The following is a 15,384-nucleotide window of genomic DNA, read 5'->3' as shown; positions in this document are numbered from 1 at the left end:
TGAGGACAAGGTGGATCCCCAGATTTCCGCATGGATTCATAAATACCATCAAGCTACTAATGCCACTCAAGCAGTTACACATCCAAACAAAGTCTACTGCAAAGCCATGGTGTTGAACAATCAGAAGTTCACTATGTTTGGAAGGCAGGGAAGAACTGAGATAGTCTATATTCCATCACCGAGTAGTGCAGTTGTTTGAAGTTCAGGCCCAAAGTCTCCTTTGGCAATATATAAATGAAGCAACAGCTGAAGACCATGACTTCAAGGGAGGACATTCAATGTCAGAAACCCCCCAAAAAATGAAACCATCTGTACCACCGAATATATCAAGGCACATAAATAACATTTAAGGGAAGGTTAATCATTTCCAATATAAATTTAATATCTGTACTGACCCCACCCACCTGCCCTTTTTGTCCAAGTAGGTGGCAGCTACCGTCTGCCCAATCTTTCGCCAAGCTCATCCATAGGGCAGTTTAAGTTGATAACTAGGGCAAAAAATAGTTCAAATTACCTCTCCTGGGGAAAGTATCTGACCCCCAGTGCAGAAATTTCATATCATGAAGCTGCATAGCTATCAGGAACTTCAAACTATTTATTTTTGGCATCATTCTTTTAACTTCACTAATTCTAACCATTGCCTTAAGACTCCATTAATTGCTTGCTGGAGTGGTGAAACCATGTGGTAAAAATCAACTTGCAAACCATTAAAAAAGCATGTGTCCTGAAATTCTACACAATTGCTCAAAAGTAATCTTTACAGGAGAAATACAAGAAATGATGTGTGCTCAACCAAAAAGACGGTTTCTTCAAGCATTTTTTGGGGAAGCGAGAGTATGCTCAAGTTCCAACAGTATTCCTGCACAGATCATCCACTCTATTTGGCAATACGAATCTCCACACTGCATGCTCCTGATCTGAGGAAGCAGGCTTAACAGGGGTACTACGCCACAAAATATGGGATATTCTGTTTGAGGTATAAAAATAAGTCATCGGTCTATCCTGTATGCCAATGAATGTCAGAGGTCTACAGCACAGAAAAGGCCCTTCAGCCCAACACGTCTGGGGGGAGAACCTAAAGAGAGGGAGTAAATGTTCTAAATGGGTTTTACAAAAGGTGCATATTTTACTTACTATTTTGCGTACGTGACTTAATGCGCTTCCCTCTTTGCCTTTACAGTTCTCAACCTGGTAAGGTGGTACAATTACAACTTCTTCCATGACGATTATGTTCTTCTCTTGCCATTTACAATCCTTGATGCTAAAAAAGGTGTTATGTGAGTTTGTTGGATAAGAGGCAATTACAGATTTCCAATCCATTAAGCTACATCAAAATTATAACTGAAACTTTCATTTATCATAAACATTGTGATGGTTTAGTATTGAACACTTGTTGCAACATAGCACTTACACTCCTGTTTATTCACATACAAAATAAACAGATTGACGATGCATAGGCACTATTTGGGAGGGAAAATATTTACCCAAATCAGGAGGAAAGTTACTTTTGCCCAGACACTGTCACTGTTGCAGAGACACTAACCCAAGAAAGTAAAAGAAAACTGAGGGGGAAAAAAACCTGACAGATTAGCCAGCAGTTTTATTGGAACATTGCTCTCTCCATTCTTCTCTGCTCACAGCAGGAGAATTTCACAGTAGCCCTGTGCAATTTAATCCAAGTGAAAATTATCAATGTGACAGGAAGTCATCAGTTATTATTTTAAGGGGTACTGTTCCACGTACCAGGTCCAAACGAATATCTATGAAGGGTTTCACATTTTTTAAACATGCAGTTACTATGTCATTACTGTGGTGCTCACGCCCACACCTTAATGCAACAGCAAACTTAACACAGATTTGTGCTCAAATCCAAGTTTCCTGGTTTGTCGGTTCAATACCACACAATGTGACCTTTATAATTTTAGTTTTAGAAATTGAGGTACAATTGCAAACTTGAAACAACAGATATACATTGCTATGAGGACCAAAGTTCTATTCTCTTGACAAATGCTGAACAGTTGTCTGGAGGAAGCAAATCAGTGCAGAAGTCACTCCAAGCTACTATCACAATTTTTTGGTAGGTAGATCAAAAATCTTAACACTTGCTTAAAGTCAAAACTAAAATTTTAAATAGCTTTTAAAAATAAAGTTGGCTGAATTATAAATCACTAAACAACTTCGCCACCTTAAGACTGCTGAATTGAAGGGTTCAGCAAGTGAAGAGCATTTTTAAATCAAGTAATTCAAAGCTTTTTCCCCAAGAACATATGTTTCAAATAGTTTTCTTTTTAATTCACATTCTCTAAGTGGAGTGACTACTAATAACATTCAAAGTAAAAAAGATGTTTTGTTGTGATAGTTGTTGCCAGTTTTACATCGACTATGTAGTGGGAGTAAAAGATGGCTTTGTGTTCATCATTCCAGCTTCTTCACTAACTGTGCCCAGATAGAAAGGGAATAGAGGGTATTGGATACATTCCAGTATCTAACTTCATAAACAGTAAAGTGATTGCAATTCTAATTACACCAATCACCACACAAACTTACTTTTTGAAAATGTTGAACCACATTTGGAGTTCAAAGCTTTCTAATTAACAGTTTATGCAGCAAGTAACTCAGATAGACCAGAAATATTTGTCACTCCAAAGCTGCAACTGGCAACAGTACCCTCGGGTTTGTTGGAGGAGGAGGTAAAAATAAAAGGAGATGGACAGAATTTCAATCACAATTGCTATCCAGCAAGCCTTGCCTGACAACACATATCGTTGCCACCCAAGGGTGCATCAGAATTAGCTTCAAACTCAGCTGTGATGGATCTCACTGTCGAGTCTCTCACATGAAAGTCACTTGGGCAAGGTGCCCAAAGGGCAACTGTGAAAATGCACACCAATAAACATTCAACACCTTTTAGACCAGAGATAGGGTTGGGTTAGGGGGGCTGGTGGGAGGAAGGAGAATGAACGCGGAGAAAAAATAGTCAAGGCAAATGGCTACATATTGCTGAAAAAGAAAACTGGAATTTATTCTGGGCAAAGGCACAACTTACATCCTATCCGGGGGCAGGGAGGGAGAGAGAGAGAGAGAGAGAGAGAGAGAGAGAGAGAGAGAGAGAGAGAGAGAGAGAGAGAGAGAGAGAGAGAGAGAGATAGTATTACTGCAGTAGTCAAGATGACAATATTGGTATTAATCATGTATCTTTATTATTTTCAATTCATCTCATGAGTAGGGTTTAAAATTATGATTTTTTTTTTGTTGAATATTTATCACAAACAGTTGATACCGAGCAATATATTTTCATGCAGTTTCTACTGATATTAATGAAACTCAAGAGCTTTGTTATTAATTAAGATCAGAATCACACAAAAGGATTTCTTATTAAAATTATCCACATATTTATACAAACTATATCATGTCAATTAATATAAGCAATTGAACAGGCTACACCTTTACATCTTTCCCAAGTATTAACAACTGGTCTAAAGAATGAATAGTAACCACAATTTTAATCATTGAAATAGTTTTGTATTCACACTGGTCTTCACAGGGAAAATATTACTGGCGTTATTATGATGCAGATTATGAAGGCTGCATGTTTTTAAATTAAATCAACTGTCATCTTGTATCACCACCTTTTCTATTCTCTGTTTTAATAAAAGTTGCCATTTACTTTTGATAATCTGTCTTTGATGAAAGAAGGCATTGAAAAAGACAGGAAAGAAAATACTTAACTTACGTCTTATGGATAGTCTGAAAAAGCTGCTGCCCTTCTGGAGAGACTCCAGCACTAATTGCATATGCTTGGCTTAATTTCTCTTCCTTCTCTGTCCGTGCTCGGTTGGCAAGCTGGTAATAAAGTGACAGTTTAAATATCAGACACTTCTGGTGTCACAACCAAAAGCTGCTTTTATAATTGACTGGAACAGTCCAACTGTTGCAATGCTAACCTAAAATGTTACCACCAACTTCATTTTACAATTTAAGGCTGGTAAACAGTATAGATCTCAAGCAGGTAAAGTGTATCAAGAACATTTAATCATTCTTCAGGTCAGCATTAGTATAAAGCTCATCAAAAAAGATTTTTTAAAGGCTTTTGACTCGGGTCTTTCCTTTTACTGTTTTACTGTGTCTGTGAAACTAGAATGGCACCACGTTTTAGGTATCGTCACATTCTTAATACGGAACCCCAGATATGACTCTTGCTTGAGATTTATAAAAATGAAGTTTACATAAAAGTGAATTTTATGTCCCGCAGTAGCTTAACGTACCAACACTAAGTCTGAACATCCAGTGAAGTGGCAGCAGACATGCCACAATTAGCCCTAGTGTCCCTGGACTCAAAGAACGTCAGGAGGCCTGGTGGGAAGAAGTCAAGCTTCATGTAATTCAGAAAAGGTTGCCAGGTGAGAAAACGTCTAGACTCGGTTTCAACATCTTCCATAGACTGTCAAACTCACACATGTTTAACAAAATATTAGCAGGCAAATGGCACCTGTGGAATGTATAACCTATCAACTTCAAGAGAGGAGGTGAAGTTATTTTTATTAAATTTAAATAATGCAACTTTAATAAAGTCATACAGAGAATGAGCTTTTGGATGGCAAAACTTGACAGTTCTCAACCAATGTATCCTGCGGTCATAACACATTTAAACTTAATTTAACTGTGGGATTCAGCTCAAAGATTAGCATTAGTCTTGAGAATTTCCAATTGTAAATGAGCTTTGAGGAAAGGCAACTAAACTAACCAGATAAAGATAGATGCGGTTGCCAGATCACAGCAAAACAGGCAGCTAACAATAATAAAAGCAAAATTCGGCAGATGCTGAAAACCTAAAATAAGAACAAATTGCTGGAAAAGCTCAGCAGATCTGGCAGCATGTGTGGAGAGAGAAACAGAGTTGATGTTTCTGGTTGAATATGACTCTTTGGAACTTCGGAAATTAGAAGAGTTTCTTGTTGTTGGAAGGGGCTGGGGAGGAGCAGGTGGCTCAAAGGCTAGTGAGGGACAAAAAGGGGTTTTGATTCTTGGAACACTGGCACAAGTACTGGGGAAAGTGGGAACTGGACCGTTGGGTCGGTCTTCACTTGAACTATATTGGGATCAATGTTCTGGCAAATAATATAACTGGGACAGTGGAGAGGGCTTTAAAATAAATAGTCTGGAGAGGGGCGATGTAGTAAATTTAAGGGAAACAACAAGGTAATTGAGCAGGGTAGTGATTTGGGTAATGATAACCAGTGTGGTAGGAAAGGACAGAACGTACAATCCTAGGGGTTTACCAGCAGATAAGGCAACATATTGCAAAATCAGTAAAACAAAAGTTCAGGATATCTAAATGCACACATCATTCAGCCATTAGAGACCTGGTTGCAGGTTGTCATCAGAATGTCGCTTTAAGAAATGTTTGGCTGCTCATATTATTGCAGTGATGTCAGAGTGTGGGTGGAGCTGGGCTGTCTGTCAGCTTTTTGCTTTCATGTTAAGCTATTTGCTGCAGGGTGTGTTTTAGTTTCGTTTTCAGTGTTGGAGCTGAAGCCAGACAGAGCAGGTGTACTGTTGATCTCTCTGCCATGAAAAGACTATCTCTTGGTCATTTGGTGAATTCAAAATTATAAATGTTCTCAGTCGTGAATGTAAACCTAATGTGCTTCGGTTAAAAGGTGTTTCTTTTGTCTTCTGGATGTTGTTTGGGAAGTTATTAAGGATTATATGGTGTATTCTTTGGGGGTTGTTTTTGAATTGATGGTTGCTAAGATGTTCACTGTATGTTTTAAAAAGGTTAACTTGAGTTCATAGAATAAACATGGTTTTGTTTTTTAAAATACTTTTCCGTTTCTGTTCTACCACATCTGTGGTGTGGGCCATGTGCTCCCCATACCACAATCTATTAAAAGTTGTGGGTCAGGTGAACTCCATGATACACTTTGGGGTTCTCTAAACCCTGGCCCATACCAAGGTGACCAAGGCATTTGGCATTTCAAATAAACCAGAAAGCTAGGAAAAGATGGTGGGTAGCTCTGTTACTTAAGGATGACACTAGTACAGAAGTGGGAGATGAGCGTAGCTCGAAAGAGCAAGATGCAAGATTTTGGGGGGGGGGGGGGGAAGATTAAAATGGGAAAGGTAAGAATAGTTTATAGGCCCCCTAACAGTAGCTGTACTGCAAGAGACAGAGTAGACAGATGGAAATAATTAGAGTGTGAGAGTACTGCAATAGCCATGAATGACTTTAATCTACACAGATTGTGTGCATCAGATCGGCAAAGTTGCCTGGAAAATGAGTTCATAAGAGTGTATTCAGGGCATTTTCTTTGGGCAGTACATTCTAGCATCAACAAGAGAGAAGGCTCGTCTAGACAATGTAATATGCAATGGGACAGGATTAATCAGTAACCTCAGTAAATCCATGTCAAAATGCAGCGAGACCGCGGCAATATTCAGGTTTGGGCTGACAAGTGGCAAGTAACATTTGCACCACACACAATGCATAGCAATGACCATCTCCAACAAGGGAGAATCCAACCCTTGCAGGGCAGCACGGTGGCGCAGCGAGTAGCACTGCTGCCTCACGGCGCCGAGGTCCCAGGTTCGATCCCAGCTCTGGGTCACTGCCTGTGTGGGGTTTGCACATTCTTCCCGTGTTTGCGAGGGTTTCGCCCCCACAACCCAAAGATGTGCAGGGTAGGTAGATTGACCACGCTAAATTGCCCCTTAATTGGAAAAAATGGATTGTGGACTCTAAATTTATTTATTTTTTAAACCTTGCCTCTTGACATTTAATGGCATTACCATTGTTTAATCCCTCACTATAAATAGCCTGGGGGTTACCGTTGACCAGAATTTGAGCTGGACTAGCCATATACTGTGGCTACAAGAACGGGTCAGAGGCTAGGATTCCTCACCTTCTGACTCCCCAAATCCTGTCCATCACCTGCAACATACAAGTCAGGAGTATGTTGGAATACTCTTCACCTGCCTGGGTAATTGCAGCTCCAACAATACAAAAAGCTTCACACCACCCAGGATAAAGCAGCCCATTTGATTGGCATCTCATCCACAAACATTCACTCCCTCCACCACATTCACTCCCTCCACCATCGATGCACATAGCAGCAGTGTGTACCATCTACAAGCAGGAACTCACCAAGTTGACTTAGACAGCAGCTTCCAAACCCGGGAGCACTATTATCTAGAAGGACAAGGGCAGCAGATACAAAGCTGTTTTGGAAATATATTGCCGTTCCTTCAATGTCACTGTGTAAAATCCTGGAAAACTCCCTCCCTAACATCACTGTTGATGCAACATATTAGCATGTATGGAGGATTGATTAACTAACAGGAAGCAGAAAGAATGAAAAAATGGGTCTTTTTTAGGTTGACAAGCTATCACTAAAGGAGTGCCACAGGGATTATTGTTGGGGCTTCAACTATTTACAATCAAAAACAGCTTCTTCCCCGCTGTTACCAGCCTCCTAAACTACCCCCTTATGTACTGACCTCATTAACACTACACCCCTGTATGCTTCACCCGATGCCGGTGTTTATGTAGTTACATTGTGTACCTTGTGTTGCCCTATTATGTATTTTCTTTTCATGTACTTAATGATCTGTTGAGCTGCTCACCGAAAAATACTTTTCACTGTACCTCGGTACACGTGACAATAAACAAAATCCAATCCAAACCCAATCTAGATCAATGATTTGGATGAAGGGACCGGATATATGGTAACTAAATTTGCCGATGACACAAAGATAGGCAGGGCAGTAAGTTGTCAAGTGGAGGTAAAGTTTCCACAAAGGGATATAGATAGGTTAAGTGAGTGGGAAAAGGTTTGCAGATGAAGTATAATTTGGGAAAATATGAAACACAAAAGTTAGTATTCAGTTACAGCAAGCGATTAGAAAGGCAAGTAGAATGTTGCCATTTATTTCAAGGGGAAAGGAAGAGAAAAATAGGGAAGCTTTACTGCAGCTGAACAGGGCCTTGGTGCGGCCACATTTGGAATACAGATACAATTTTGGTCCCCTTATTTGAAAAAGGATATAATTGCACTCATTCCTGATACCTTAAGAAAAGTGAGCAGGTTGCACTTATGCTGATTCAAAATTTAGACGAATGAGAGGTGATATTATTGAAACAAACAGGGTCCGGAGGGGACCCGATAGGGTGGATAATGGGCGGATGTTTCCTCTTATGGAAGTCACAAGAATTAGGGCACACAGTTTAAAAATATGAGATCTTGCTTTTAAGACAGAGATTAGGAAACATTTATTATTTGAGGGTTGCTAACATATAGTGGAGGATAAATCATTGAATTTATTCAAGGTTGAGTTAAATAGATTTTTGATAGACAAGGGACTGAAGGGTTATTGGGGGCTAGACATGAAGGTGGAGTTGAGACCACAATCAGATCAGCCACGATAGGGCCAAATGGCCCATTGGTGCTGCAAAGTATGTACCAGTGTACCCTTGTATCACAGAATGATACTAACTTCAGGGGAGAGTGGAGAAACATCATTTTTCCTTTGCAGGTAACTGTGCATCAATTCTTTCCATTTGGACACCAATAGTTCTGACATTTTAAACTTAAACTTACATAGACATCCTACAAAAAGATCAGATACAGGTCACACCTATTATGCATAATTTGATTACTTGCAGTTTGCCATGTTATGGGAACTATAGCATCAAAATCCTTCCAAACTGAGAAAACCAAAAAACCCAATGGCTACTTTCCCCTTAATGCCGAGCACCCGATATTGCTAGATTAAAGAGATCGGGAACAGGTTACATGCCAGGGCACAAAGCAACTCAAACACAGAAGGTAATAGGGGCCATATATTATTTTAGTGACAGCTTCTGCTTAAGGTGGGACCGTTCTGGTCTCAGGTCAGCAGATTGTTGGTTCAAGCCGCTGTTCTAGGACTCATTGCATGACCTATGTTAACACTTCAATGGAACAGTGGGGGTGCTGCAATGTCAAAGGTGCTGTTTTTCAGGTGAGACAAAGAAAATTACAGCACAGGAACAGGCCCTTCAGCCCTCCAAGCTTGCACCAACCATGCTGCCCGGCTTAACTAAAAAACCCTACCCTTCCAAGGACCATATCCCTCTATTCCCATCCTATTCATATATTTTTCAAGTCATCCCTTAAAAGACACTATCATATCTGCTTCCACTACCTCCCCCGGTAGAGAGTTCCAGGCTCCCACCACCCTCTCTGTAAAAAAAAAAAAAAAGTCTCTTGTACATCTCCTTAAAACTTTGTCCCTCGTGTAATTGACTCTTCCACCCTAGGAAAAAGCTTTGGACTGCCCACTCTGTTTGTGCCTTTCATAATCTTGTAGACTTCTATCAGGTTGTTCCAATGAGAACAAACCAGGTTTCTCCAACCTCTCTTCATAGCCAATGCCCTCCATACCAGGCAACATCCTGGTAAATCTTTTCTGCACCCTCTCCAAAGTCTCCACATTCTTCTGGTAGTGTGGCGACCAGAATTGAACACTATACTCCAAGTGTGGCCTAACTAAGGTTCTATACAGCTGCAACATGACTTGCCAATTCTTATACTCAATGCCCCAGCCAATGAAGGCAAGCACGCCATATGCCTTCTTGACTACCTTCTCCACCTGCGTTGTGACTTTCAGTGACCCGTGTACCTGTACACCCAGATCTCTCTGCCCATCAATACTCTTCAGGGTTCTGTCATTTACTGTATATTTCCCATCTGTATTAGACCGTCCAAAATGCATTACCTCACATTTGTCTGGATTAAACTCCATCTACCATCTCTCCACCCAAGTCTCCAACAGATCATACCCCGCTGTATCCGCTGATGAGCCTCATCGCTATCTGCAATTCCACCAACCTTTGTGTCGTCCATAAACTTAATCAAACTAGTTACATTTTCTTCCAAATCATTTTTATTTATTTATATATATATATATATATATATATATATATATATATATATATATATATATATAAATAAAATATATATATAAAATATATATATATATATTTATATTTATATATATTTATATTTATATATATATATTACAAACAGCGAAGTCCCAGCACTGATCGCCACTCGTCACAGCCCTCCATCCAGAAATACACACTTCCACTGCTACCCTCTGTTTTCTATGACCAAGCCGGTTCTGAATCCAATATTGCCAGCTCATCTCTGATCCCGTGCAACTTCACCTTCTGTACTAGTCTGCCATGAGGGACCTTGTCAAAGGTCTTACTGAAGTCCATGTAGACAACATCCAGTGCCCTACCCTCATCAATCATTTTCGTCATTTCCTCAAAAAAACTGGATCAAGTTAGTAAGTCACGATCTCTCCTTCACAAAACCATGTTGCCTCTCGCTAATACGTCCACTGATTTCCAAGTGGGAGCAAATCCTGTCTCGAAGAATCCTCTCCAATAATTTAGACATTAGTGAGGCCCTGTCTGCACACTTACAGACTTGGCTGGAGATAACGATCTCTGGACATTCATGGAAAAACAGGAGATCTTTCTCGGTCTTGGCCAACCAATGCCACCAAATACAGATTAAATATTCAAGTCACTGAAGTTTGAGACCTTGCCATACACAGTTTGGCAACAGTGTTTGAATAAAAGAAAACAGACTACATTTTCAAAAAGTAATTTGTATGCGACAGAGGAGTCCATTGGAACTTTCCAGGGATGTGTGTTGAACCGGCCTGCCTATGAATATGGGGGAAAGCCAGTCGTTTTTTGGCTCGCCAGCTTAAACAGCAGCCAATGACTATCAAATTTCAAGTTAATATCATCAATGTGGGATTGTTTTCGAATTGCAGTTATCACCACTTCATAATTGTTACTAGTTAGTCTGCTATCAATTTTGACTGCCCAGAAACAAGCACATATGATCACGGTTAGAAAAGCAAATTAAAATACTCTGGGTGCTCAGAAACCAAAATAAAAACAGTAAATGCTGGAGACGTCGCTGAATGTCAGATTTTCATGTGGTCTACATGGCCTGAGTGTTTCTAGCATTTTTTATTGGTTTGTTTTTTAAAAATATGTTTATTAAAGATTTTCCCATAATAATCGGGCAGCACGGTAGCACAAGTGGCTAGCACTGTGGTTTCACAGCGCCAGGGTCCCAGGTTCGATTCCCTGTTAGGTCACTGTCTGTGCGGAGTCTGCACGTTCTCCCCGTGTCTGCGTGGGTTTCCTCCAGGTGCTCCTGTTTCTCCCACAGTTCAAAGACGCGCAGGGTAGGTCGACTGGCCATGCTAAATTGCCCTTAGTGTCCAAAAAGGTTAGGAGGGGTTATTGGGTTACGGGGATAGGGTGGAAGTGAGGGCTTAAGTGGGTCGGTGCAGACTCGATGGGCTGAATGGCCTCCTTCTGCACTGTATGTTCTATGTAATCAGAACAACCCCAAACAATCGAAACACAAAAATATAATAGAACAGAAAATTATTTTTTTTAAAGGCAAAAAACACCCACACCTAATCAACTTAAATATAAAGCTAACCTAAACCCCCTAACAGCTGATGGTGACTAACTCCTTAAGAAAGGAAATAAATGGTTGCCATCTTAGGTAGAACCTCTCCAGCAACCTGACCCCACCACCCCCATCCCAATGGTGAACTTGACCTTCTCCAAATGCAGAAAAGATATTAGGTCACCCAGCCAAGCAGAGGCATGAGGCAGAGTGGGAGATCTCAACCCAAGCAAAATTCACCTCCGGGCTATCAATGAGGCAAAGCAAGGACATCGGTCTTCACCCCAACCTGCATTACCGGCGAGTCCAACACCGCCACCAGCGGACACGGGTCCAAATCTATACAGAGTATCTCCGACATAATGTTAAAAAAAGCCCCATCAATTTGGGACAGAACCATAGTGTTAAAAAAAGCCCCATAAATTTGGGACAGAACCAGAACAAGTGTATGGTTAGCTGGCCCACGGGAACAGCCCTCACACTTATCCTCAACCTCAGGGAAGAATCCGCTCATCCTAGCCCAGGCCAAGTGTGTCCTATGAAAAACCTTAAACAGATTCAGACTCAGCCGAGCACATGAAGATGTGGAGTTGCCCCTGGGAAGGGCCTCACTCCACACCTCATGCAATTCACCCTCACACTGCTCAATGGAGCTGAACTCCACCCCTCCAAACCACTCCAGACACTTCCCTTCCCAAAATTTAAATGTCAAGTCTAAACCTGCGTTTTATGAATATGGGGGGAAAGCCAGTCGTTTTTTGGCTCACCAGCTTAAACGGCAGCCTCCCTAGAGATGCACTGCCTGGGAAGGTAGTGGAGGCTGGAAACCTCATAACCTTCAAAAGCACTTGAAATACCATCACCGATAAGCAACTTGAGCTGGTAGGAAACGGTGATATTAAATAAGGGGGCTAGCAAAGACAGGGAAAGGAGCTTCAAATGCTTCCGAAACTGCTTCCAAATTCTCAGGGAGGAAACCACCACTGGATTCAAGGAAAATCTAACAGGAGAAAAAGGCAACGGTGCAGTAACTACACGAAAACTAGAGGTACTGCCGGATTTGACCCCATATGAATCCAGGATCGCTAAACCACAAAAATATTTTCTGGATATTGACTGGCCAATAATAAAACAAAAAATTGTAAAGGGCTAGGCCCCCCATTCTATCCCTTTGGAGCAGAATCCTACAGATTCTGGGAGTCCTATCCGGCCAAATAAGCAATGATATCAATTTGTTGAGTCATAGAATCTTACCATGCAGAAAAGGCCCTTTGGTCCATCAAGTCTACGGCAAGAATTACCCCAAATCGCATGCTAATCCCATTTAGCAGAACTTGTACCATATCCTTGAGCGTGATGGTATTTCAAGTGCTTTTTAAAGGTTATAAGGTTTCCAGCCTCCACTACCTTCCCAGGATATTGCATTCCAGATTCTCACCATTCTCTGTTTTTTTTCTCAAATCCTCTCAGAATCTCCTGCCCCTCACCCTGAAACTATGCCCACTTGGTGACTGACCACTTAACCAAGAACAGCTGCTTCCTATTCACCCTGTCCAAACTTAACTTAAAAAAAAAAAAGAATTTAGGGAAAACAACAGGGGAAAAGAGAAATAAAAATCCCGGGAGCATGTTCATTTTAGTAGTCTGAACTCTACCCACCAAGGACACAGAGAGGTTGTTCCACCTCTGCAGGTCTACCTCAATACCACTAACCGGACTGGAATAATTAAATTTAGTGAGGCCCAACTGTAGGCCAAGACCGGCAGGTAACAAATTAAAGGCACAAACTGCTCAGAGAACCTTTTGTAGAATTCAATCGGAAAGCAATCCGGACAAGGGTCTAAGCCAGATTGCATCAATCCAATACATTTTAAAATTTCATCAGGTTGTAAGGGGAATTCCAACTCACCGCACCTCTTCACCTCAAGTTAGGGTGGGTAGACCGTCTAAAAACTCAGGTGTTTAAAAAAAATAAATTTAGAGTACTCAATTCTTTTTTCCCCAATTAAGGGGCAATTTAGAGTGGCCAATTGACCTATCCTGCACATCTTTGGGTTGTGGGAGTGAGACGCACGCAGACACGGGGAGAATATGCAAACTCCACACGGACAGTGACCCGGGACCGGGACCAAACCCGTGTCCTCGGCGCCATGAGGCACAAAAAGTCAGACATGAGCAATCCATCCACAGGAGGCTCCGATCTATAGATTGCGATAAAAAATCCAAAAGTCACATTAACACAAGGATGTGCAGAAATTAGGTTACAGTTCAAGTTGCTTATCTAGGGAGGCTGCCGTTTAAGCTGGTGAGCCAAAAAACGATTGGCTTCCCCCCAATAGTCAGAAAATGTACCTTTTGAATGTCACAATTAGTTTACCGCCCTGTTAGCCTGTAAGTCGACAATAGTTCAAACTGTGTTTGTAGTTTTTTTCCTACTCGCCAGCAACTCCAGTGTAGGATCATGTGAGTACTGGTGGTCCATCTCAAGAACGGAGTACACCAGCCTCTGCTCCTTCACCCTCACTGTACTTACCAAATGCGCTCTGTCGGAGATAACCTACCCCTATGGATCACCTTAAGGGCTTCCCACAGCGTGGAAGGTGAGACTGATTTGGTTTTGTTAAATCTTATATAGTCCTCCATAGCAGTGGACATACGCTCACAATTTGTTTAATCCCCTAATTATGTGTTGAACCTCCATGGTTGACATTGGGTGGGACCAGACTCTAGTGACAAATCTGAGAGGCATGGTCCGAAATAACAATTGCTGAATACTCAGACATCACCACTGAAGGGAGGAGACACCTATCTAGAACAAAAAAAAATTCAATCCGCGAATATACTTGATGGACATGCAAAAAAAAAAAAAGGAAAAATCTTTATCGCTTGGGTTCAAGAAGCACCAAGGATCTACCCGCCTAATCTGTGTTATGAGAGATGGCAAAGCCCTGGGCACCCTCAATGGAGCAAAATATTTAAGCTTGGGAAGGTCCAATCTAGAGTCCAAGACATACTTCAGGTCCCCATCTTAAATAAGTTGATGCAAATCTAAGTTGGGGAGTGAGGCCAGCAGGGGAATAAATTTTGCTTCATCCCAGTTGCGGGCCTAAATGATAATCATAAGGGAGCAGAGTGGCGCAGCGGAAGCGTGCTGGGCCCAGAAATGATAATCATGACCACCGGGGTGCTCACCAGGAGACCACAGAAAATAATGTATCGACCACTGGCTCGACTATAATCTTAAGAGGCCAAAAACTGAACTATTTTATTAATTAAAATCGCTGCACCCCTGGCCCTACCATCAAAACCAGAATGAAAGACCTATCCTACCCACCCGTTGCACAACCTAGTTGGTCTCTGACCCGCAAATGGGTCTCTTGCAAAAACACCACATTGGAGTTTTTCACTGGGCCATTCAAATTCCTAACAAAGAACAAAGAAAATTACAGCACAGGAACAGGCTCTTTGGCCCTCCATGCCTTCACCGACCATGCTGCCTATCTGAACTAAAACCCGCTACTCTTCCGGGGACCATATCCCTCTATTTATGTATTTAGACCATCTGTATTAGACCGTCCAAAATGCATTACCTCACATTTGTCCAGATTAAACTCCATCTACCATCTCTCCGCCCAAGTCTCCAACAGATCTATATCCTCTTGACGGTCCTCATCGCTATCTGCAATTCCACCAACCTTTGGTTTGTCCGTAAACTTACTAATCAAACCAGTTACATTTTCCTCCAAATCCCTATATATATATATATATATTACAAACAGCAACGGTCCCAGCAGTGATCCCTGAGGAACGCCACTAGTCTCAGCCCTCTATTCAGAAACGCTCCCTTCCCGTTACCCTCTGTCTTCGATGTCCGAGCCAATTCTGTATCCATCTTGCA

General features: G+C 41.4%; 1 protein-coding gene across 1 annotated transcript in view; it reads right to left on the bottom strand.

Annotated features, from left to right (window-relative positions):
• The window catches only part of lsm12b (LSM12 homolog b), a 62,489-nt gene that overhangs the window by 22,797 nt on the left and 24,308 nt on the right, over positions 1-15,384 (bottom strand). Inside the window, exons 3-4 of the mRNA XM_072487177.1 lie at positions 3,734-3,843; positions 1,135-1,261 (exon numbers count right to left, since the gene is read on the bottom strand). Coding sequence (XP_072343278.1) covers positions 1,135-1,261; positions 3,734-3,843 — 237 coding nt within the window. The remainder of the gene's footprint in view (positions 1-1,134; positions 1,262-3,733; positions 3,844-15,384) is intronic.

The sequence above is a fragment of the Scyliorhinus torazame genome, chromosome 21 (genome assembly GCF_047496885.1).
Source record: "Scyliorhinus torazame isolate Kashiwa2021f chromosome 21, sScyTor2.1, whole genome shotgun sequence".
Lineage (NCBI taxonomy): Eukaryota > Metazoa > Chordata > Chondrichthyes > Carcharhiniformes > Scyliorhinidae > Scyliorhinus > Scyliorhinus torazame.
The sequence above is the reverse complement of the archived record's forward strand: the minus strand, read 5'-3'. Positions and strand labels throughout refer to the sequence as shown.